The 25,010-nt window shown below is 43.8% G+C and overlaps 1 protein-coding gene across 6 annotated transcripts in view; it reads right to left on the bottom strand.

Annotated features, from left to right (window-relative positions):
• The window catches only part of CNBD2 (cyclic nucleotide binding domain containing 2), a 74,230-nt gene that overhangs the window by 17,486 nt on the left and 31,734 nt on the right, over nucleotides 1-25,010 (bottom strand). For all 6 annotated transcript variants that reach the window (XM_055373433.2, XM_019017055.2, XM_019017056.3 and 3 more), the window contains 4 exons: nucleotides 23,972-24,110; nucleotides 16,357-16,471; nucleotides 4,775-4,952; nucleotides 1,995-2,115 (listed from right to left, as the gene is read on the bottom strand). In XM_055373433.2, the coding sequence (XP_055229408.2) occupies nucleotides 1,995-2,115; nucleotides 4,775-4,952; nucleotides 16,357-16,471; nucleotides 23,972-24,110 (553 nt within the window). The remainder of the gene's footprint in view (nucleotides 1-1,994; nucleotides 2,116-4,774; nucleotides 4,953-16,356; nucleotides 16,472-23,971; nucleotides 24,111-25,010) is intronic.

Below are 25,010 nucleotides of genomic sequence, written 5' to 3'. Positions count from 1 at the left end.
GGTAGAGATGGGGTTTCATCATGTTAGCCAGGATGGTCTCAATCTCCTGATCTCGTGATCCGCCTGCCTCGTACTCCCAAAGTGCTGGGATTACAGGCGTGAGCCACTATGCCTGGCTGATTTTTTTCTTTTTTAACAAATTGCATACATTAAGATTCACCCTTTGTGCTGTAAAATTAAATGGGTTTTGACAAATGCTTTTGTATCCACCATTACAGTACCATAGAGAATAATTTTACTGCCCTAAAAGTCCCCTGTGCTTCACCTATTCATCCCATCTCCTGAACTCCAAACCTCTTGCAACCACTGATAATTTTACTATCTCTATAGGGTTTTTCTTTTCCAGAATGTCACAGAATTGGAATCATGCAATATTTAGCCTTTTCATAATGGATTGCTTAGAAATTGAATTCTTTTTTTTTTTTTTTGAGACGGATTTTCACTCTTGTTGCCCAGGCTGGAGTGCAATGGTGCGATCTCAGCTCACTGCAACCTCCGCCTCCTAGGTTCAAGCAATTCTCCTGACACAGCCTCCCGAGTAGCTGGGATTACAGGTGTCCACCCTGCCTGGATAATTTTGCATTTTTAGTAGAGACAGGGTTTCTCCATGTTGGTCAGGCTGGTCTCGAACTCCCAACCTCAGGTGGCCTCCCAAAGTGTTGGGATTACAGGCGTGAGCCACGATGCCTGGCCTAGAAATTGAATTCTTTAGAAATTAGATTCTGTAAAAATATTAGGTAATTTATTTATTTGTTATTAATTTTTTTTTTTGAGATGGAGTTTCACTCTTGTCACCCAAGAGGAGTGCAGTGGCACAATCTCGGCTCACTTCAACCTCTGCCTCCTGAGTCCAAGCAATTCTTGTGCCTCAGCCTCCCAAATAGCTGGGATTTCAGGTGCCTGCCACCATACCTGGCTTTTTGGTTTGGATTTTGGTTTTTTTTTGGAGACGGAGTTTCATTCTTGTCCCCCAGGCTTTAGTGCAACGTCACGATCTCAGCTCACTGCAACCTCCGCCTCCCAGGTTCAAGTGATTCTCTTGCCTCAGCCTCCCGAGTAGCTGGGATTACAGGTGTGTGCCACCATGCCTGGCTAATTTTTGTATTATTAGTAGAGATGGGGTTTCACCATGTTGGCCAGTCTGGTCTTGAACTCCTGACCTCAAGTGATCCAACCTGCCTCAGCCTCCCAAAGTGCTGGGATTACAGGCGTGAGCCACCATGCCTGGCCCCAGCTAATTTTTGTATTTTTAGCAGAGACGGAATTTCACCATGTTGGCCAGACTGGTCTCCAACTCCTGACCTCAAGTGATTCGCCCGCTTCAGCCTCCCAAAGTGCTGGGGCTACTGTGCCCAGCTGGTATTGTGTTTTTAAATGTCAAATTCCAATTGTTCATTGCTGGTATAAGGAAAGCAATGGACTCTCTACATTAATTTTGTATCCTGTGACCTTGCTATAATCTCATTAGTTTCAGGAGGTTTTTCTTTTTAAAAAAAATTGTTTGGAATTATCTACACAGACAATAATGTTATCTGCAAACAAAGATAGTTTTATTTCTTACTTCCCAATCTGTATACCTTTTATTTCCTTTTCTTGAATGGACTAGCTAGGACTTTCAATACAATGTTGAATAGGAGTGGTAAGAGGGAACATCTTTGCCTTGTTCCTGGATTCAGCTGGGATTACAGGCGTACACCACCATGCCCAGCTAATTTTTGTATTTTTAGTAGAGATGGGGGTTTCACCATGTTGGTCAGGCTGGTCTCGAACTCCCGACCTTGTGATCTGCCCACTTCGGCCTCTCATAGTGCTGGGATTACAGGTGTGAGCCACCGCGCCCGGCCTATTCTTATCACATCTTTACAAATCAACATAATTCCTTAATATCATCAAATATGGAGGGAAGTGTTTTTAAACCTTTACTGTCATTACTTAACATTCCAGCCCATTCATGTTACGTACTCCATGGTGAACAAAGCTCTTGGCACACTCACCAAAATTTCTCCCTGCTCCACAGTGTGCACCTTCACGTAGGCCCCCACTGCAGCCTCCTTGGGGAGCTCACCAAGCTTGGTATTGATCATGGCACATTTGATCGACTGAGCAGGCCTGGATCTGAAATGTGACAGCTTGTTAGAGAGCTCATCTGTAACACAGTCTGCTCCTGAGGCCCTGGCTAATCAGCCCTCACTCTTCTGCACATGGAGGGCTCCCCTCCCTGGGGAATTCACAACTCCCCAGAAGGTGATAAAACTCAAAATCAAGCCCTGACTCCCATTGTCAGGAATTGGAGGGTGCGAAAGAGGAGACTTGGGAGAGGAAGGTGATACAGGCCTTCCCCTTAAACACCTGAGGGCTGTTCTCCTGGAGGCAGGGGCTGATGATCCCATGCAGCCAAGCCAGGCCTAATGGGTGGGAAGTCCAGGCTAGCCCTCTCATGCTCAGCATGAGGAAGGAATTTCTTTCTTTTTTTTTTCTTTTTTTTTCTTTGAGATGGAATCTCACTCTGTCGCCAGGCTCGAGTGCACTGATGGGATCTCTGCTCACTGCAACCTCCACTTCTGGAGTTCAAGTGATACTCATGCCTCAGCCTCCCAAGTAGCAGGGACTACAGGCACCCACCACCATGCCCGGCTAATTTTTAGCAGAGACAGGGTTTCACAATGTTGCCCAGGCTGGTCTCAAACTCCTGGTCTCAAGTGATCCACCCGCTTTGGCCTCCCAGAGTGCTGGGATTATAGGCGTGAGCCACTGCGCCCAGCCAAGAGGAAGGAATTTCTTTTCTTTTCTTTTTTTTTTTTTTTTTTTGAGACAGAGTTTTGCTCTTGTCGCCCAGGCTGGAATGCAGTGGCACAATCTTGGCTCACTGCAACCTAGATTCTTCAGAAGGATTATCCATAACAGCTCAAAAGTCACAGGGTGCTCGTTATGGAGGCCAGGAGCTTGGAAATGTTAACGGGCAAAGGACTCATGTGAAGTGGCCCTTGTAGGAATGCAGGGATTGTGACACTGGTGCCATTGTTAGTCTCATTATGACACTTCAATTTCAAAAGTAGCAGGGGGAGGGGGCTGTGCTGCTCTGGGCCCAGCAATGAGCTGATTCTAGACTGGTCCCCACTGAGTCTCCTCTTCTGCTCTTCAGTCTCTCCAGAAAAAACAAAAGCACAGCACCCCAATGTGCATCCGCCTCATACCAGTCGTGACAATCATACTGATAACAACACTGAGCTGCTCAGGTTTGAATCCTGGCTCTGCCACTTTCTACCTGCGCAACCTGGAACAAACAACTTAATCTCTCTCCGTACCTTGGTTTTCTCACCTGAAAAATGGGAATGATTATAATAGTACTCGTAGAGTTGTTACAGAGATTAAATTAGATAATTCAGGACTGGGCACAGAAAAGGGGTTTTGTTTTGTTTTTGAGATGCAGTCTCGCTCTGTTGCGCAGGCTGAAGTACAGTGGCGTGATCTCAGCTCACTGCAACCTCCGCCTCTTGGGTTCAAGCGATTCTTGTGCCTCAGCCTACCAAGTAGCTGGAACTACAGGCGTCCACCACCACACCCAGCTAATTTTTGTATTTTTAGTAGAGACAGGGTTTCACCACGTTGGCCAGGCTGGTCACGAACTCCTGACCTCAGGCAATCCACCCGCTTCAGCCGCCCAAAGTGTTGGGATTACAGGCATAAGCCACCATGCCCAGCCTGTTTTCTTTTTCTTTTTCTTCTTTTTTTAAGAGACAGGGTCGGTCAGGCGCGGTGGCTCATGCCTGTAATCCCAGCACTTTGGGAGGCCGAGGCGGGTGGATCACGAGGTCAGGAGACCGAGACCATCCTGGCTAACACGGTGAAACCCCGTCTCTACTAAAAATACAAAAAAATTAGCCAGACACAGTGGCAGGTGCCTGTAGTCCCAGCTACTCGGGAGGCTGAGGCAGGAAAATGGCGTGAACCCGGGAGGCGGAGCTTGCAGTGAGCAGAGATCGCGCCACTGCACTCCAGCCTGGGCAACAGTGCAAGACTCCGTCTCAAAAAAAAAAAAACAAAAAAAAGAGACAGGGTCTTGCTCTGTTGCCCAGGCTGGGGTACAGTGACATGATCACAGCTCACTGCATGCAGCCTCAACTTCCTAGGCTCAAGCGATCCTCCTGTGTCAGCCTCCTGAGTAGCTAGGATTACAGGTATGTGCCACTATGCCCAACTATAAAAAATACTCTGTAAGTGTTAACTATAATTATCATTATCTCATTTAATTGCTGGCTTGCAACAACCCCAAGACTTAGATGCTATTATCTACCAAGAAATACAGCTTAGAGAGGTCAAGTCCCTTGCCTGGGGACACAGAGCTAAAATAAGTGGCCAAGCCAGGATTAATTCCAAACACAGGCTCTTATCTACTATGCTGTAACTGCCTTCCTTAGGTGGACAGAATTTTCTGAAGCAGCTCAGAATCAAAAGGGCCCAGAAACACACAGACTGACAGAATGTCAGAGCCAGAAGATATGTCCAGCCCCTTCTTCCTTAAATGGGTTACTGAGGCCCTGAGAAAAGAAGTGGCTGAATGCCTGACATAGCCTTGTGAGTTACAGGTGGAGAATGCAGGTCCTGGCTCTCAGACCCAGGACATCTCTAGGTTGCCTCATGCACAACCCTTTGGGATTGACCTGTGTCCTCCACCTTTGCCCCTTATCCGCATCCCTGACATTCTGCCATATAAGTATTATCTCCCTTTGCAACCACAATCTGGACCCGTCTATCTGCCAAGGGCTGAGCTTACTGGATCTTCGGGCCCAGCATCTTGGGGAGAGTGTCTCCTGAGGTTCTGATCTTCCTGCTGAAGCTTGTCCCCTGTAGCCCCCAGGCTTTTTTGAGATGCAGAAGTTTCAAGGAGCTAAAGTCTTGCAGAGGATATGATTTGATCTGGAATTCCTTAAATCTTTCCATAGGAGAGTATTCTGTTAGAGAAAGCACAGGAAAAGACACTTATGGATCTTTGCATATATGATGGTTATGGTGGTAGTAGTTGAAGCTTATCACAGGAACCTGCCTGGATGGTCTAGCACATGGGGAAATTTTTTTTTAAAAAAAGAAAGATAAAACACTGTGGCCTCCATGTAATGTCCCTGGGTGGCAGGCCCTGCGCTAGAGCCTTTACATCTATTACATCTGGAGAAGGGTGATTAACACACTTTAAGAGACAAGATGAACAGCAGAGAGCTCAAGTCACCCAGAAAAAGGTTAAAGCTTGGATTTGAACTCAGGTCTCTTGGATTCATTCCATTAACAGACCATATTTATCCCGGCCTTCAAACTGGGCTTTCAAATTGGGGCAGAGTCAGCAATAAGAGATAAATGGATGAACTGGTCACAGAACTTTGGACAAGTTATGACTTGTCTATGAGGGGCATCAGAGCCCTCATAGAACTATTGTAAGAATTACAGGCTGTGCATGGTAGTTCACGTTTGTAATCCCAGCACTTTGGGAGATCAAAGTAGAGGATCACTTGAGCCCAGGAGTTCAAGACCAGCCTAGGCAACATGGCAAGACCTCATCTCTACAATAAATTAAAGAATTAGCCAGGCATGCTGGTGCACACCTGTAGCTCTAGCAACTGGGGACACTGAGATGGAAGGATTGCATGAGCCCAGGAAGTTGAGGCTGTAGTGAGCTGTGTTTACAACACTGTGTGCAGTCTGGGCAACTGTAAGACTTTGCCTCAAAAAAAAGAATTATAGATAAAGTATGTGATATGCCTAGCACAGTGCCGGCATATAATAGGCCCTCCATGAGAGTTATTTAAAAAGATCACCAAGAGCCAGTTGCAGTGGTGCACACCTGAGTCCTAGCTACTCAGGAGGCTGAGGTAGAAGGATTGCTTGAGCCTAGGAGCTCAAGTTCAGCCTGGGCAACATAGAAAGACCTCATCTCTTAAAATGAAATAAAAAAAAACTCGAAGGAAATATAATTCAGAAATAAAAAGGAGCAAACTACTCAGCATGCTAAGTAAAAGAAGCCAGATACAAGAGTCCATACTGTATGATCTTATTTATTTATTTATTTATTTATTTTTGAGAGGATTCTCGCTCTGTCGCCCAGGCTGGAGTGCAGTGGTGCGATCTCTGCTCACTGCAAGCTCCACCTCCCAGGTTCACGCCATTCTCCTGTCTCAGCCTCCCGAGTAGCTGGGACTACAGGCGCCCGCCACCATGCCCAGCTAATTTTCTGTATTTTTAGTAGAGACAGGGTTTCACCGTGTTAGTCAGGATTGTCTCAATCTCCTGACCTCGTGAGCCACCTGCCTCGGCCTCCCAGAGTGCTAGGATTACAGGCATGAGCCACCACGCCTGGCCTGTATGATCTCATTTATATGAAACCATAGGAAGACAAATCTAACCTATAATGATAGAAAACAAATCAGTGGTTGCCTAGGGCAAGGGTGAGGGGTAGAGATTGACTGGGAGGCGGCACAAGGGAACTTTGTGGGGTGATGGAAATGTTCTATAACTTGATTGTAGAGGTATAAATTTGTCATGGAACTATGGCCAGGCACAGTGGCTCACGCCACTGTAATCCCACGCTTTGGAAGGCCAAGGCAGCAGGATCGCTTGAGCTCAGGAGTTCGAGACCACTCTGGGCAACATGGCAAACCCCCGTCTCTACAAAACATACAAAAATTAGCAGGGTGTGGTGGCATGTGACTGTAGTCCCAGCTACTCAGGAGGCTGAAGTGGTAGGATTACTTGAGTCTGGGAGGTCAAGGTTGTATTGAGCCACGTTCATGCCACTGCACTCCAGACTGGGTGACAAAGTGAAACCTTGTCTCAAAAAGAATTTTTTTTCTAATTTGTCATTTAACTATACACATAAAATATGTGCACTCTATTATATAAAAATTATACATCAAGAACATTGATTAAAAAAGAGATCTCCAGCCGGGTGTGGTGGCTCATGCCTATAATCCCAGCACTTTGGGAGGCCGAGGTGGGCAGATCACGAGGTCAGGAGTTCGAGACCAGCCTGGCCAACATGGTGAAACCCCATCTCTACTAAAGATACAAAAAATTAGCTGGGCATGGTGGTGCATGCCTGTAATCCCAGCTACTCCAGAGGCTGAGGCAAGAGAATTGCTTGAACCTGGGAGGCAGACGTTGCAGGGAGCCAAGATCGTTCCATTGCACTCCAGCCTGGGTGACAGGGCAAGACTCTATCTCAAAAAAAAAAAAAAGAAAAAAAAATATCTCTAGTATGAGAATCAACGCTTCAAATTAATGTCTTTTGTTTGTTTGTTTTGTTTTGTTTTTGTTTTTTTGTTTTTGAGATGGAGTATTGCTCTGTCACCTAGGCTGGAGTGTAGTGGCTTGATCTCGGCTCACTGCAAGCTCCACCTCCCAAGTTCACGCCATTCTCCTGCCTCAGCCTCCCAAGTAGCTGGGACTACAGGCGCCCGCAACCATGCCCGGCTAATTTTTTTGTATTTTTAGTAGAGACAGGGTTTCACCATGTTAGCCAGGATGATCTCGATCTCCTGACCTCGTGATCCGTCTACCTCGGCCTCCCAAAGTGCTGGGATTACAGGTGTGAGCCACCATGCCCGGCCCCTCAAATTAATGTTAATGGGAATAAATCCAAATTCCACAAGCAGTAGGTCTGGCTTAACAAAACACATATAAAAAGCCCTGAGTTTGATCTTTCGGAAAGGCACTTCAACAACATCTACCAATGTTTTAAATGTATGTAGCCAGTATGCACTGGATTAACTATTTCGGGGTCCCCAATCCCCTGGCCATGGACTGGTACAGGTCCGTGGCCTGTTAGGAATGAGGCTGTACAGCAGGAGATGAGTGGCAGGTGCATGAGCATTATCACCTGAGCTCCACCTCGTGTCAGATCAGTGGCGGCATTAGTCTCATAGGAGCACAAACCCTATTGAGAACTGTGCATGAGAGGCATCTAGGTTGTGTGCTCCATCTAATGCCTGATGATCAAAGGTGGAACAGTTTCATTCCAAAACCGTTACCACCTGCCCCCATCTGTGAAAAAGTTGTCTTCCACGAAACCAGCCTCTGGTGCCAAAAAGGTTGGAGACCGCTGAACTATTTGATCCAGTAATTCTCAGAATTTGTCTAACAGATTTCCTTGCACACAGATGCAAAGATAAACACACCAGGAAATCTGCCACAGTAGGGTAAACATTTGAAAAAGAATTCAAAATATCTGTAAAAGGTAATTAAATTAATTATGATATATGCATATAATAGAATAAAACTCAACTATTAAAAACATAGATCTAGACTTCTGCTTTTGCTTCCAGCCAAGATGGAATAACAGGGACTAAATGTTCTCTTCTACTTGAAAATATTGGGCAACATTTATGGAAAAAATTGTTTTAAAGACATTGAAGGATGGATGCAGTGGCTCATGCCTGTAATCTCAGCACTTTGGGAGGCTGAGGTGGGAAGATCCCTTGAGGCCAGGAGTTCAAGACCAGCCTGAGCAACATAGTGAGACTCTATCTCTACAAAAAGATAAAAAATTAGGTGGGTGTGGTGGCTCATGCCTATAGTCCCAGCTACTCAGGAGAGGTGGGAGGACTGCTTGAGCCCAGGAGGTCCGGGCTGCAATTAGCTATGAATGGGCCACTGCACTCCAGCCTAGGTGACAGAGTGAGACCCTGTCTCAAAAAAAAAAAAAGACATTGAATATCAGGCAATAAAGGACAATCATCCATGATGCAAGACAGAAAACAAATGAGGTGAGCCCTACTACTGCCCCAGCTTGCTGCCTAAAGATTTTCTGGGCCATGGTGCAGGGAGGGGGAACTCAGATGGAGCCCAGCAATCTCCTTGAATTGATGAGACAGAAGACATAGTCAGGGGAGGGCAAGGCAGCTAGAGTCCACAGAGCAGGGAACCAGAGAGAAGAGAGCTGCATAGAGACAGAACTCCAAAGATCTGCAGAGAGTTTCCCCTGAAGCTCAGCTGAGTATTAATCAGCACATGTGTATTGGGAAACTACCAGTGGTAGGCAGCCTCTGAGATGCCCACCAGTGAACCCCACCTCCTACTAGTCACACACTTGTGTAATACCCTCCCATTAAGTGTGGGTTGGGCTCACGTCTAACAGGATACAGCAGAAGTGATGAGATTTTATTTCTGAGATTAGGTTATAAAAAAACTGTGGCTTCCATCTTGGGCATATTCTCTGTTGCTCTCTCTCATTCTTGGGGAAGCATGTCATCAAACTGCCCTGTAGAGACACCCATGAGGCCAGACACTTGGCCAATAGCCATGTGAGTTAGCCTGGAAGCGGGTCCCTCCCAGATGAGCCTTCAGATGAGACCACAACCCTGGCTGACAATGGCAACCTCAAGAGATTTTTTTTTTTTTAGATGGAGTCCAGCTATGTTTTCCAAGCTGGTCTTGAATTCCTGGACTCAAATGACCCTCCTGCCTCAGCCTCCCAAGTAGCTGGTTCATAAGAGGTCTTGAGTCAGAAGCACCAAACTAAGCTATGCCCAAATTTCTGACTCACAGAAATTGGAAGAAGTAAATGGCTGTTATTTTAAGTTGCTAAGTTTTGGGGCAATTTGTTACATAGTATACTACCCAAGGCTGGGGAAAGAATCACCCCAAATGATTAGAGGGATAAATCATCAGAGCTCAAACAGGACCAGAAATAGTCCTGTTCCCAATAACTAGAATAGAAAACCTCTCAAGTCATGGGACATTCTGAAATACACAAAATGGTTTTACTTCACGAATGGGAAACTAGCTCTAGATTAAACACTGTTCTGACCCCACATAACAAATTTAAAAGCTAGCCTTGAAAAGATCAAAATACTTCCAAGTAACTACATCTTAACATTCAGAAATATTTACAGGAATAAAAAATATGCAGTACCCAAAATTCACATTTTCTAGCATCCTATTAAAAAATCATGAAGGATACAAAGAAGTAGGAAAATATAAACTATATGAAAAGGAAAAAAATGAATTGAAACTGACTCAGAAATGACACATATGATGGAATTAGTACATAAGGGCATTGGAAGAGCTATTATAATTATATTCCAAGGAAAAAATATTGTGTATATTAAGTAGAGTTGTGGAAATTATAAAAAGACCCAAATCAAACTTTGAGATATAAAAACTAAAATGTCTAAAATGAAAAGTACACTAGGTGGGATTAACAGCAGATTAGACAATGCAGAAGGAGGATTAGAAAACTTGAAGACATAACAATAGAAACTATCCAAAATGTCACAGAGGAAAAAAAAAAAAGAATAAAAAAAATGAACAGAACATCAGTGAGCTGTGAAACACAGCAATCCAATATACATGTTGCAATCCAATATACATGTTGCAATCCAATATACATGTAATTGGAGTTCTCAAAGTGGAGGAGAGGGAGAGACAAATAATTTTTTTGAAAAAATCATGGTCAAAATATTCCAAATCTGATTTTAAAAATACAAACCCAGGAATCCAAGAAACTAAATGAACCTCAAGCACAGAAACATGACAAAAATTATACCAAGGCACAACATAATCAAATTGCTTAAAACTATTGATAAAAAAATTCAAAATCAGCCAAAGCAAAAAGGTACACTGTGTACAGAAAATATACAAGGTTATATAAAGAGGTTATACAAAAATAAAACTGTTGGCCAGGTGCAGTGGCTTATGCCTGTAATCCCAGCACTTTGGGAAGCCAAGGCAGGTGGATCACTTGAGGTCAGGTGTTTGAGACCAGCCTGGCCAACATGGCGAAACCCCATCTCTACTAAAAATACAAAAATTAGCCAGGCGTGGTGGCGGACAACTATAATCCCAGCTACTCGTGAGGCTGAGGCACAAGAATACTTGAACCTGGGAGGCGGAGGTTGCAGCTAGCCGAGATTGTGCCATTGCACTCCAGCCTGGGCGACAAGAGCAAGACTCCATCTCAGAAACCAACAACAACAACAACAAATACAAAAATTAGCCAAGTATGGTAGCGCATGCCTGTAGTCCCGGCTATTCAGGAGGCTGAGGCAGGGTAATCGCTTGAACCAGGGAGGTAGAGGTTGCAGTGAGCTGAGATTACACTATTGCACTCCAGCCAGCGTAACAGAGTGAGACTCTGTCTCAAAAATATAAATAAATAAATAAATAAAATGTTAACGGACTTCTTGTTGAAAACAATAAATAAAAATATGAACGGATTTGCTGAAAACAATGCAAGTCAAAAAACAGACTTTAATGCAACATCTTTAAAGTAGTGAAAGAAAAAACCTGTCAACTTAGAATTTTATATCCAGCAAAAATTTCTTTCAAAAATGAAGATAAAATAGTTTTCAGACATAGAAAAGCTGAAATAATTCATCACTAACAGACCTGAAATACAAGAAATGTTAAAAGAAGTACTTCAGGCAGAAGGAAGTGGTTATTAGGTAGAAATCTGGATCTATACAAAGGAACAAAGAACATCAGAAATAGTAACTATGTAGGTTAACTTAAGAGTCTTTTCTTATTATTTTTTAAATATACTAAAAAGATACTTGTTTAAGCTGCGTATGGTGGCTGATGCCTGTAATCCCAGCACTTTGGGAGGCTGAGGCAGGTGGATTTCCTGAGGTCAGGAGTTCAAGACCAGCCTGGCCAACATAATGAAACCCTGTCTCTACTAAAAATACACAAAATTAGCTGGGCATGGTGGCAGGCACCTGTAATCCCAGCTACTCGGGAGGCCGAGGCAGGAGAATCACTTGAACCCAGGAGGCGGAGGTTGCAGTGAGCCGAGATCGCGCCATTGCACTCCAGCCTGGGCAACAGGAGCAAAACTCCATCTCAAAAAAAAAAAGAAGATACTTGTTTAAAGCAAAAGTAATAACCATGTATGGTAAGGTTTTTAATATACATTAAAGTATAATATATCACAATAGCATAATATCTAGGAGGAGAAAATGGAAATATATTGTTGTAAGATTCTGATTCTATACATGAAGTGGTATAATATCACTTAAAGGTAGACTGTGATAAGTTAAAAGTATATACAATGATCGTAAAGCAACTGTGAAAATAATACCACAAACAGCTAATAAGGCAACAAAGAAAATAAGATTGAATTATACAAAATACATAATCCAAAAGGCAGGGAAAAACAGAAGAAAAAGGGAATAGATGTGACAAATAGAAAAAAAAATAGCAAGATGGTAGAGTCAAATCCAACCATAATCAATATTAACATTAAATGTCAATGATTAGACATCTCAATAAAAATTGGGTCTTTCAGCAAGATCCAATTATATGCTGCCTTTAAGAAATTCACTTTTACATATAAAGACACAAATAGGTTAAACACAAAAGGATGGAAAAAGATATACCAAACTAATACTAATCAAGAGGAAGCTACACTAAATCAAAAGAAGTAGCTGAATTTACATCAGAAAAAGTAGGTTTTAGAGCAAAGAATATTACCAGGGACAAATAAGTTCATTTCATAATAATTAAGAGTTCAATCCCAAACATCTATGCATATAATAAAAGAGCTTCAAAATATATGAGGCAAAACAGACAGAAATACAAGGAGAAAAATGTATCTATAATTATGGCTGGAGATTTTAACAACTCTATTAAGAATTTTTTTTTTTCTTTTTTTGAGAGACAGAGTCTTGCTCTGTCGCTCGGACTGGAGTGCAGTGGCGTGATCTTGGCTTACTGCAACCTCTGCCTCCCGGGTTCAAGCAATTCTCCTGCCTCAGCTTCCCAAGTAGCTGGGATTACAGGCATGCGCCACCATGCCCAGCTAATTTTTGTATTATTTTGGTGGAGACAGGGTTTCACTATATGTTGGCCAGGCTGGTCTCAAACTCCTGACCTCAGGTGATCTGCCTGCCTTGGTCTCCCAAAGTGCTGGGATTACACGCGTGAGCCACCAAGCCAGCCTCTATTAACAATTGATAGAGCAAGTAGACAGAAAGTTATAAGGGTACAGATGACTTGACCAATACTATCAACCAACTTCACCTACTTAACATTCATAGAACACTGCACCCCAAAACAGCAAGTTTTTTTCAAATGCAAATGAAACATTTACCAAGACAGACTATATTCTGGACCATAAAACAAGTTTTAATACATTTCAGAGGATTCAAATCATATAAAGTATGTTATCTTAGAATTCAATAACAGAGGCCAGGCGTGGTGGTTCACGCCTATAATCCCAGCACTTTGGGAGGCCGAGGCAGGCAGATCACCAGAGGTCAGGAGTTCAAGCCCAGGCTGGCCAACATGCTGAAACCCCGTCTCTACTAAAATACAAAAATTAGCTGAGTTTGGTGGTGCGTGCCTGTAATCCCAGCTACTCGGGAGGCTGAGGCAGGAGAATTGCTTGAACCCGGGGGGTGGAGGATGAAGTGAGCTGAGATTGCACCACTGCACTTTAGCCTGGGTGACAGAGCGAGACTCCCTCTCAAAAAAAAAAAAAAGAAAAGAAAAAGAAAAAAGAAATCAGTAACAGAAAGATAGCTGGATAATTCCCCAAATGTTTGGAAACTAAACACTCTTCTAAATATTCCATGGGTCAAAGAAGAAATCAAAAGAGAAATTTAAAGGTATTTTGAACTGAATAACATTGAAAATACAACATATCAAAATTTGTGGGATGCAACTTTTTCTCTGGTGGATTGACAGTGGAAAAGTGACAAACAAGAATTGACATGAGAAGAAACATTTACTGAGTACTTATAAGGCCTCATGCATACATCATCTCACTCTGCCTTCCTAGTAGCCTGTGTGGTAATGATAACAAACATCTGCCATCTGCCTATGCAGCCAGGTAGTGTTCTAAGAGTTTTTATATATTAATTTGCTTAATGTCATTACAATCCTACGAGGTACGGACCATTATTTACATTTTACAGACTCTGAGGGCACTGGTGCACTTGGACATAGGGCCCACTTGCCCAGTATCACATCACTAATAAGAGAAGGACCCAAACAGAAGCAGTGGACTCCGAGCCTATGCTCCTAACCATGACACTACCCAAGGTAGATATGAAGAAACCAGGCCCAGAGACTTTGAGTACTCACCAAAGCTACCCAGCTAATAAAATGGGACTCAAACCCAGCTCTATTCAGCTCCAACCTCTCCTTTTTCCACCCTTCTCCTCTGCCACCCTGTGTTGGCCTCAGTTCTAATCTCAGGAGGACTGGCTATATCTATAAGGCAATCCTTGGGGAGGAGGGCCCAGGATACACAGATTACAATCTCAAGGGATGTGGGGGGAAGCATGCCAGTACTGAGCAGGAGGTAAGAGATAAGACATCTGAGCCACTGCAAATATCTGTTGAGGGCTGGGGTCCTTGACCCAAGTGGGTGACACAAAAAGATCTGCAGAGGATGGAAGGGGAAAAAAATAAATAAAAATGCCATTACAGAGCTGTGAATGGAAACAATACTACCCTAGAATCAGCAAGCCTGGTTATCACCCTGGCCAGTTCTAGAGGCTGCTACTTGACAACGTCTATGTCCAACAACAGGAAACGGAGAATGAAAAAGGCTGGAGATATTTATGAAGAGAAGAAAGTCTGGGCTTTGGAACCAGTTGTGCCTGGGTTAGAATCCCAACTCTACAGTCCTACATTGCTACTTATTTGCCCTATGAGCCAGTTTCCTCATGTGTCAGATGGTACAATTGTACCTTCTTAAAGAGTTATTAGGCCAGGTGCGGTGGCTCATGGCTGTAATCCCAACACTTTGGGAGGCCGAGGCAGTCGGATCACTTAAGGTCAGGAGTTCGAGACCAGCTTGGCCAACATAGTGAAATCCCATCTGTACTAAAAAAACAAAAATTGGCCAGGCATGGTGGCATGTGCCCGTAATCCCAGCTGCTCGGGATGCTGAGGCAGGAGAATTGCCTGAACCTGGGAGGCAGAGGTTGCAGTGAGCTGAGACTGCACCACTGCACTCCAGCCTGGGCAACAGAGTGAGACTCTGTCTCCAAAAAAAAAACAAAAAGAGAGCTATTATGAGAATTATGCAATATGTATAAACAGTCAAGCCCAATATAATAAACATACAATTAGAATTCAATAAATGATCACTGTTATTCATACTTGTTACTAGATGTATGAGTTGGGATAAGGCTGTAGAGAGTGCGCATACATTCACAGGCTAGGATGCGTCCAAACCACACACAGCAGCCGAAATATGTTTATCCATTAACTCTGTAATTCACTTCTGAGCACCTGCTAGATGCCAGGCATAATACGAAGCCCTGGGAATGCAAAGCCTTCATAGAGCTTGTATTCTAGCAAGGGAAACAGATGTTTAATAAGCATTTCAGACTCAGTTGTATGATTTCAGTGGGGTTATATAACACAGAAGAGTACTTGAATGGTACTTGAAGGGTACTAGAATGGGATATAGCAGAAGATGGAAGATCTGGTCCAGCATGGGAAACCAGGAAGACTTCTTCAAGGAAGAATGTGTAGTCTAAGATCTCAAAGACAGAAGTGCTCCCTCTCCATGTGATGCCCTTTGCTGCCCCGGGACTCTGAAGAGTCCCCACCAGCAAGAAGTCCTTCACCAGATGCAGCCCCTCGACCTCAGACTCCCTAGCCTCCAGAACTATAAGAAATAAATTTCTTTTCTTTATAGGTTACCCAGTCTCAGATATTCAGTTATAGAAATAGAAAACTGACTAAGATACCATATGACCCAGAAATTCCACTCCTAGGCATATAGGTAATACTCAAGAGAACTGAAAAATATGTTCACACAAAAACTTGTATACAAATGTTCATAGCAACATTATTCAAAACAGCCAAAAAGTGAAAACAATCCAAATGTTCACCAACTGATAAGTGGACAAAAAAAATGTGGTATATGCATACATTAGAATATTATTCAGCCATAAAACAGAATGAAGAAATGATATCTGCTACAACATAAATAGACCTTGAAAACATGGTGCTCAGTGAAGGAAGTCAGACGCAAAAAGCCAAATAATGTATGATGCTATTTACATGAAAAGTCCATCACAGGCAAATCCAGAGACAGAATGAATAAATAAATAAATAAATTTTAAAAAGCAGAAGAGAGCTGGGTGAAAAAAAGGGTGGGGGATATGTGAGGCAAGGAGTTGATGGTCACGTGGGAGAACCTGAACAGCAAAAGGGAAAAGGCTCAATAAAAAAAAAAGGCTGGAAAGGAGGGCAGGGCCTTGCAGACTGGGTTTCCACCGCTGGTAGAAGGGTGCAGATGATATACGCTGTCAGGCTGGCTGACTAGATTTCTAAGGCTCTATGGGCTGGGAACTGGAAACAGGACAGGCCCAGGCTCCCCCTGCTGTCAGACAGGCCAAGGCCGCTTACCGCTCAGGTGGGTCTTCAGAGGCCTGTCATCTATCAGCTCCAGGTGCTGCCAGATCCATCTATGGTAGGAAGGGGAGGCCCCAAGGTCCAACAGTCGCAGGACTTCACAGCTGCCCTGAACACAGCAAGGGACACAGGAAAAGGGTTAACCCCTAAGGCTCCAGGTAGGCCAGGCTTTGAAGAAAATCTCTCTTAATTGCATCTTATCCCATTTTGTTTTATTTGCTTAATGCAAGTGGTTTCAGGTTCTTTTTTCTTTTTTTTGAGATGGAGTCTCACTTTGTCACCCACGCTGGAGAGCAATGGGGCAATCTCGGCTCACTGCAACCTCTGCCTCCTGAGTTCAAGCGATTCTCCTGCCTCAGCCTCCTGAGTAGCTGGGATTATAGACATGTGCCACCACGCCCGGCTAATTTTTGTATTTTTAGTACAGACGGGGATTCACCATGTTGGCCAGGCTGGTCTTGAACTCCCGACCTCAAGCAATCTGCCTGCCTCGACCTCCCAAAGTGCTGGGATTACAGGTGTGAGCCACCACGCCCAGCCTGGTGCTTTTTTTTTCTTTTTTTTTTTTTTTAATGAAAATGTTATTTACTCACCTTACGAAGTTCAAGTAACTGAAGAAGCATAAGAACTAAATATAAGCCAGGCACGGTGGCTCACGGACTGTAATCCCAGCACTTTGGGAGGCTGATGTGGGAAGATCACTTGAGCCCAGGAGTTCAAGACCAGCCTGGCCAACATGGCAAAAACACAAAATTATTTTGTCTCTACTAAAAATACAAAAATTAAGCCGGCGTTGTGGCTCACACCTGTAATCCTAGCACTTTGGGAGGCTGAGGCAGGCGGATCACCTGAGGTCGGGAGTTCGAGACCAGCCTGACCAACATGGATAAACCCCATCCCTACTAAAAATACAAAATTATCCGGGTGTGGTGGCACATGCCTGTAATCCCAGCTATTCGGGAGGCTGAGGCAGGAGAATCGCTTGAACCCAGGAGGCAGAGGTTGCAGTGAGCCAAGATCGCATCATTGCACTGCAGCCTGGGCAACAAGAGCGAAACTCTGGCTCAAAACAAACAAACAAAACAAAACAAAACAAAACAAAATTAGCCGGGCATGGTGGCGCATGCCTGTAATCCCAGCTACTCAGGAGGCTGAGGCAGGAGAATCGAATCACTTGAACCCAGGAGGCGGAGGTTGCCATGAGCCAAGATCATGCTATTGCACTCCAGCCTGGGCAACAAGAGCGAAATTCTGTCTCAAAAAAAAAAAAACAGATTAGCTGAATTAGCTGGGCATGGTGGTGCATGCCTGTAGTTCCAGCTACAGGAGTTCTTTGTACTGTTCTTATAATTTTTTTATAAATTTAAAATTATTCCAAAATTGAAAGTTTAAAAATATTCAAACCAGACAGAAAAACATAGAGATAAAAACTACATTAATCCTGACACCCAGAAATAACTAGTAGTAACATATTAGTGAATATTATTTCAAACTTTTCTCTATGAACATGTAAGATGTATATCTACAATTTTTCGTCAACGAATTCATTTACATAAAACAGACTCTTGTAACTTTTTCAGAAACTCAATAATATATCAAATACCTCTTTTCATGCCAAACAATATGGTTCTACAGTATGTTTAATGGTTACATATTATTCTATGCACACCATAATTTATAAAATTAACAAATATTCAGTTGAGCAAAAGAAGTCAGAAACAAGGAATACACACTGTATGATTCCATTTATATGAAGTTCAAAAACATGCAAAAGTAACCTGTAGTGACATAAGTCATAACAGTATTAAGCTTTGTGGGGGGATTTTGTCTAGGAAGGGGCACAGGAGAGCCTTCTGGAGTAGTGGAAATGTTTTTTATCTTGATTTGGGTAATGATCACTCAGGTGTATACATATATAAAAATTTATGAAGCTGTAAAGTTTAGATTTGAAATCTTTACTGCATACTTTTTTTTTTTTTTTTTTTTTTGAGCTATAGGGGAACGGCAGGTGCCAGAGAAACAACATGAGCCCGGTTTCCTCAAGTATTTAGTAGGTCTTTAATTGCATCTACGGAGAGAACAGTTCCACTATGTGTCCCCCAGTGATAAACTGTTAGAAATGAGTTGAAAGTGTGCATTAAGTTTTCGATGCCATCAGGAAATCTTCTCTAGCTTTCTGAGGTCCCAAGGGTGTCCAGCCACCCGCAGCTGATTTCGCCCTCTAGTGGTAATATGAGTAAACTACAGGAGTCGGGACAGCTTGATCTCCCTCCCAGAGATGAACACTCAAAAAACGCTGGCCAGGCAGGAAAAAAAAAAAGAGAGAAAAGAGCAGTCCTTTAGAGGGGGCTGGTGCTTTTCATTTCCAACCAGGGTCGGGGGGTGGGGGAGGGGGTGCTTTACCAAAATATGGCTTGTTGTTGCCTGATCCTCTGAATTCTCAAAAGCCAGAAATCAGAATTTTTATATAAAATCTTCACATTGATGATTAAATCAGATTTTAATAAAACACTGTAAGGAACAAACCAGACTCATCTTCTGGCCAAGAGCTCCCTACCTTGATGTCCTTTAGTGACTTCCGCATTATTTTTCTCAGAATGAAGGCTCAGCACCCCTGCATTAGAATCCCCTACAGCACTTGTTCAAATGCAGATTCCAGAGTTAATGAATCAATCTCTGGGGTGAGACAGCAAATCTGCCTTTTTAAAAAGCACCCTATGTGTTTGTATGCTTACCAAAGTTTGAGAATTCCTCCCTTGGGAAGCACCCTACATGTCTGGATGCTTACCAAAATTTGAAAATTCCACCCTTAGGTCAGGGGTTCTTCTACATCAGTGTGCATTGGAATCGCCTGGAAGCCTTGTTAAAACACAGATCACTGAGCCCTTCCTCCTAGAGTTTTGGATTGAGTAGCTCTTGGGTGGGCCTGAGAATTTGCATTTTGAAATGAGTTCCCCGCCAGGCGCGGTGGTTCACGCCTGTAATGCCAGCACTTTGGGAGGCCGAGGAGGGTGGAACACCTGAGGTCAGGAGTTTGAGACCAGCCTGGCCAACATGGTGAAATCCCGTCTCTACTAAAAATACAAAAATTAGCCAGGCCTGGTGGCGGGCACCTGTAATCCCAGCTACTCAGGAGGCTGAGGCAGGAGAATCACTTGAACCCAGGAGGTGGAGGTTGCAGTGAGCCAAGATCGTGCCATTGCACTCCAGCCTGGGCGACAAGAATGAAACTCCGTCTCAAAAAAAAAAAAAGAAGAAGAAATGAGTTCCCAAGTGCTGCTGGTGCTGCTGGTCCAGCCACTGCACTCTGAGAAGCACTGGATTGCGGGAGGAATGCTCACTGAGTAAGCATGTACTAAACTGATTCTCATCCTTACCAGACTTTACGGGGTGAGTGGTACCATTTCACAGGTGAAGCAATGGAGGCAAAACAGATGAAGAACCACCCCCCTCCCCCCGCCGCTTTCTGCCAGTCAGAATGTAATCATTATGCTGATTAAAGAAAATATTGTAAAGGATTTCTATCCCTCACCACATATCCCCCCATCTTTTCTGGCTATATAGTATCAAAGAGCTTAGAGTTAAATTTGGAGAGATATGGCAGAGGTGATCACCTCAAAATTTTAGCACAGAGGAAGCAAATATCAAGGAGGAGAAGGAACTGCCAATTGATATCCGGCAATAAATCTTTTGCTACTTATATTAACTAGACTTGATTCTGTTCTCTGGGACTGAGCCAAGAATAACAACACACACACCACGCCCCTGGTGGTGCTGGTAAGTTTAACAACTGCTCTCCTAAAAAACATATGCCTGCATGTAAACCTGTTATAAAGAATGTGTTACACACAATTTATAAATAATAAAATATACCATACAGGAAATTCCATACAGCCAATCAGCTCTCACAGAATTCTTTTGTGGGTTTTGGCTGAACTGTTGTATCCATGGCCAGTTTATAGTTGCAACTCAACCATGATTGGACAAATGAAGTTGCATCCCAATCCATTCTCTTCCCAATAAATTCAATGTTATTAAATCTGACTTGTGATATACTGTTCTATTTCTCACCCTCACATAAATTATATTAAACTGAAATGTTTTTTAGCTTTAGCACTATGTACATCAGAACTTCATTTGTTCAATGGTATAACTTCTATGATGAATGAGATAATAGCTTTTTTTTTAATTAATTTTTTTTGAGACTCTGTCACCCAGGCTGGAGCGCAGTGGCGTGATCTCAGCTCACTGCAACCTTTACCTCCCAGGTTTAAGTGATTCTCCTGCCTCAGCCTCCTGAGTAGCTGGGACTATAGGTGCGCACCACCACGCCTGGCTAGTTTTTGTATTTTTAGTAGAGATGGGGTTTTACCACATTGGCCAGGCTGGTCTCAAACCCCTGGCCTCAAGTGATCCACCCGCCTCAGCCTCCTAAAGTGTTGAAATTACAGGCGTGAGCCACTGTACCCAGCCAGATAATAGCTTTTATTTGTTTTTATTTATTTTATTTTTTTGAGATGGAGTCTCATTCTGTTGCCCAGGCTGGAGTGCAGTGGTGAGATATCGGCTCACTGCAACCTCCACCTCCTAGGTTCAAGCAATTCTCCTGCCTCAGCCTCCAAGTAGCTGGGATTAGGCGTGCGCCACCATGTCCAGCTAATTTTTATATTTTTAGTAGACATGAGGTTTCACCATGTTGGCCAGGCTAGTCTCGAACTACTGACCTCAAGTGATCCACCCATCTCAGCCTTCCAAAGTGCTAGGATTACAGGTGTGAGCCACGGCGCCCGGAGAGATAATAGCTTTTAAATATTGTTAGACGATTTCATTCTCTTTGCAGTGTAGCAGCTATAGACCCAAGCCACTTTTAAATTTAATCTGCATTATAAGCATTTTCTTTTATCACTTTCCTAAGACAATCAGCAAAACCCTAAACCAAGACCTGACTTAGGGTGTTTGCTGATTCCATTGTATAAATTATCCAACCATGGCTAATTGTAAGCTACCAACATGAGGTCACTGAATGTGGAGTGGGGAAGAGATGCTCACAATTGCATAGTATTTCTACCATAGAGACACAATAGACGTAACCTGAAGAGAAAAACTAGTAAAAATGCAGTAACATCAGTAGGAAATGATGAGTTTTCAGTATGTATTACCCTTGTTTTCTTTCTTTCCTTCTCTCTCTTGCTTGCTCCTTCCTTCCTTCCTTCCTTCTTTCCTTCCTTTCTTCCCCCTCCCCTCCCCTCCCCTCTTCTCTCTCTCTCTCTCTCTCTCTCCCTCTCTCATCTGTCTTTCTTTCTTAGAGATAGGGTCTTGCTATGTTGCCCAGGCTGCTTCCAAACTCCTGGGCTCAAATGATCTTCCTGCATGAGTCTCCTGAGTCGTTAAGACTATGGGCGTCAGCCACCATGCCCAGCTCCTAATTTTCCATATAACTTATTTAATTGTAGGTTTATAGCATCTAATTTTTAATAATTACTATGTTTACCAAAATTCCTGAAAATTTAACAATCAGCTCTCACAGGCAGGTACAAGCCAGTGCCAGCACACAACCAATCTTGCTTCCTCCTTTTGCCTAATGGTTCAATATGTCAGGGCTCATCTCCCACCTCACCTCCTCCAGGAAGCCCTTCTTAAAGCCTCCAGCCTTTAGAGAGTTCCCTCTCCTGAATTCTTGTAACTTGCAGAGTTTGCACCAATCACTTGGTACTTGGCATTGACACTTTTCTGTGTCTATGTGTGGAATCTGGTGGAGGAGATCTATAAAGAGAGAAAACCAGTCTTTTTCATCTTTGTATCCCTCCAGAGCCTGGACCAATGTGTCATGACCTTGGCAAAAACTCAACAAATGCCTGTGGTGGCTTAATCTGTAAGAACCAGACAGAAAGGTCAGCCCAAATCCTAAATCCAAGTTCTTGAAAATATCTTTGCAGTCAGAGAGACTTGGGTTGAACCCTGCCTCTGCACTTCATCAGCTGTGTGACCTTGGATAACCACTTCACCTTACTGTGCCTCAGTTTCCTCCTCTGTAAAATGGGAATAATGACAATACTAACCTCCTCCGGGCTATAGAGACTAAAATGAGATGAAGCATGTGAAACATAGAACCTGGCATACAGTAAGCGCTTGAGAAATGGGAGATTTTCTTTTCATTATCAACCAACAGAGAAGGTGGCAAAGGACATAAAGCAATTTGCAAAAGACAAAATGTAGGTCATAAACAAACATGATAAATCTCACTAGTAATCAGAAAAAATATCAAATCCTCAGTATGGCAGCAATTGCGACCTATTAAACTAGAAAACTTTTGAAAAAATGACATGCAAGGCTGGCAGAGCTGTGGTGGCACCAACAAAAATGTACATCCTGGACACTAGATAAGGTGGGACTCTCCTTTTGGAATGCAATTTGTTGCAGGAGCCATAAAAATTACGATACTGAGAGTTGAGTCCAATCTCTGTCTCTGGCTGCAAGACTCCATTGCAGTGGTCCCTATACCTATGGCTATGGCCCCTTTGAATAAAGTCTACCTTACAAAACAAAATTATGATACCAAGAAATTCCACTTTTGAAACTCTACTCTGAGATGATGGGTTTATGGATGATTTCTTCCCTTTTTCCAGAAAGTTTCCTAATGTGGTCATATCACTTTTACAATTTAAAGATAATTTAAGGTTGGGTGTGGTGGCTAACATCTGTAATCCCAGCACTTTGGGAGGCTGAGGCAGACAGATCACTTGAGGCCATGAGTTTGAAACCAGCCTGGCCAGTATGACGAAACCCCATCTCTACTAAAAATACAAAAAAAAATTAGCCAGGCATGGTGGCACATACCTATAGTCCTAGCTACTCTGGAGGCTGAGGCAGGAGAATCACTTGAACCCAGGAGGCAGAGGTTGCAGTGAGCCAAGATCTCGTCACTGCACTCCAGTTTGGGGCACAGAGTGAGCAAGACTCTGTCTCAAAAATAAATAGGCTGGGCCTGGTGGCTCATGCCTGTAATCCCAGCACTTTGGGAGGCCAAGGCAGGCAGATCACCTGAGGTCAGGAGATCGACACCAGCCTGTCCAACATGGTGAAACCCCGTCTCTACTAAAAGTACAAAAATTAGCCGGGCATGGTGGCAGGCACCTGTAATCTCAGCTACTCGGGAGGGTGAGGCAGAAGAATTGCTGAAACCCAGGAGGCAGAGGTTGCAGTGAGCCAAGATTGTGCCATTGCACTCCAGCCTGGGCTGACAACAGCGAGACTCTTGTCTCAAAATCAATCAATCAATCAATCAATTTAAAAGTGATCTGGCATCACTAAGATTCAACAGCCAAATGCATAATTTAAATATGCATCTATATGTAAATAAGCATGCTTAGGAGCTCAAGGCGGGAGAATCCCTTGGTCCTCTTTCTAACACAATAGCCATATATCTAATGTCTCTAGCCATGCTCTATGAGAGGCAGGCCTCTTACAGCTGGGACATGGAAACTCTGAGAAGGAAGTGAATTGCACAGGTTGCAGAAAAGGGCTCAAACTCTGACCATCAGGTCACAGGACATGATCTTAGGCATGCTCCTCAGAGGTTCACCCTCATCCCAACCCCCAGACTTTTCACCTTGCTGATAAACATGATGAAGGGTGACTCTCCAAAATCTTTTGAGATCAGCTGCCCATACGAGAACTTCTCTATCTTCGCCATGGCTACAAGCTGCCAGAGCTTCTCATCAGACCATGATGCAAACAGCTCCATCTTCCTGTGGGAAGAGCCTGTTAGAATTCATCAACTCCATCACACAAGGTGCCCATACCTTAGCAATCTGCAGAGGGCACATACTCTTCTCCTGTGGAGGATGCCTGGGTGGAAGATTTCGCTGCTACCTGCCCGATTACCTGGCCTTGCCTGTAGCCACTCTCCTACCTGCTATCACCTTGGCTCCCTCCTCCTTTTCCCAAGGCCCTCCCCTTCAGCAAAGCTCCCCTCTTTGCTGCTGCTTAGATGCCCCTGGGTGATCCAGCCTCTGTGCTTTTCTCACCTCTGCTCCTCCTTCCAAGAATCTTCTCCTCCTCCAGCCCTGCCATCCCTCCCCACCGTGGCTCATGAAGCTAGTCCCCACTCCAGCTCACAGCTGCTCTGTCCCCCAACTTAGCGGTTCTGGCCCTACCTTTGCTTTGGGCAGCTCATCCAACCCTTGTGTCCCCCTGGCCTGTTGGCTTCAAATACTCAGCTCTGGGTCTGGAGAGTGGGACATGTCTGGACTCCACTCTTTCTGCCTGTTGCTCCCTGTGGGTGAACCCACCCCACTGTGACTGCCCTTTCCCCTGACCTTGAACACCACTTTCACAGGCTTGCCTGCCTTCATATGCTGCTCCAAGTGCTGCCAACAATCATCTCAGATTTTCTCACCTCCAACAGGTTAAGGGCTCAGAACTTAACTGACTCAGGTGGACTGAGTTCATTGAATCAGGTTAACTCAAGGTGACTCAGGCCTCAATGCGCACACTGAGTTAAGGTCAGGGCACCAGAGGTGAACACGCTCAGTGCCATGTCAGGGACGAAGGTCTGAAGACACCAGAAGAAAAGTAGGGCCACCATAGAAGAAGTACCTACCATGCACCAAGCACTGGGCCATACACTTCCCATGATCATTCCATTC

The sequence above is a fragment of the Gorilla gorilla genome, chromosome 21 (genome assembly GCF_029281585.2).
Source record: "Gorilla gorilla gorilla isolate KB3781 chromosome 21, NHGRI_mGorGor1-v2.1_pri, whole genome shotgun sequence".
Classification (NCBI taxonomy): domain Eukaryota; kingdom Metazoa; phylum Chordata; class Mammalia; order Primates; family Hominidae; genus Gorilla; species Gorilla gorilla.
This window is presented reverse-complemented; position numbering and strand designations above follow the sequence as displayed.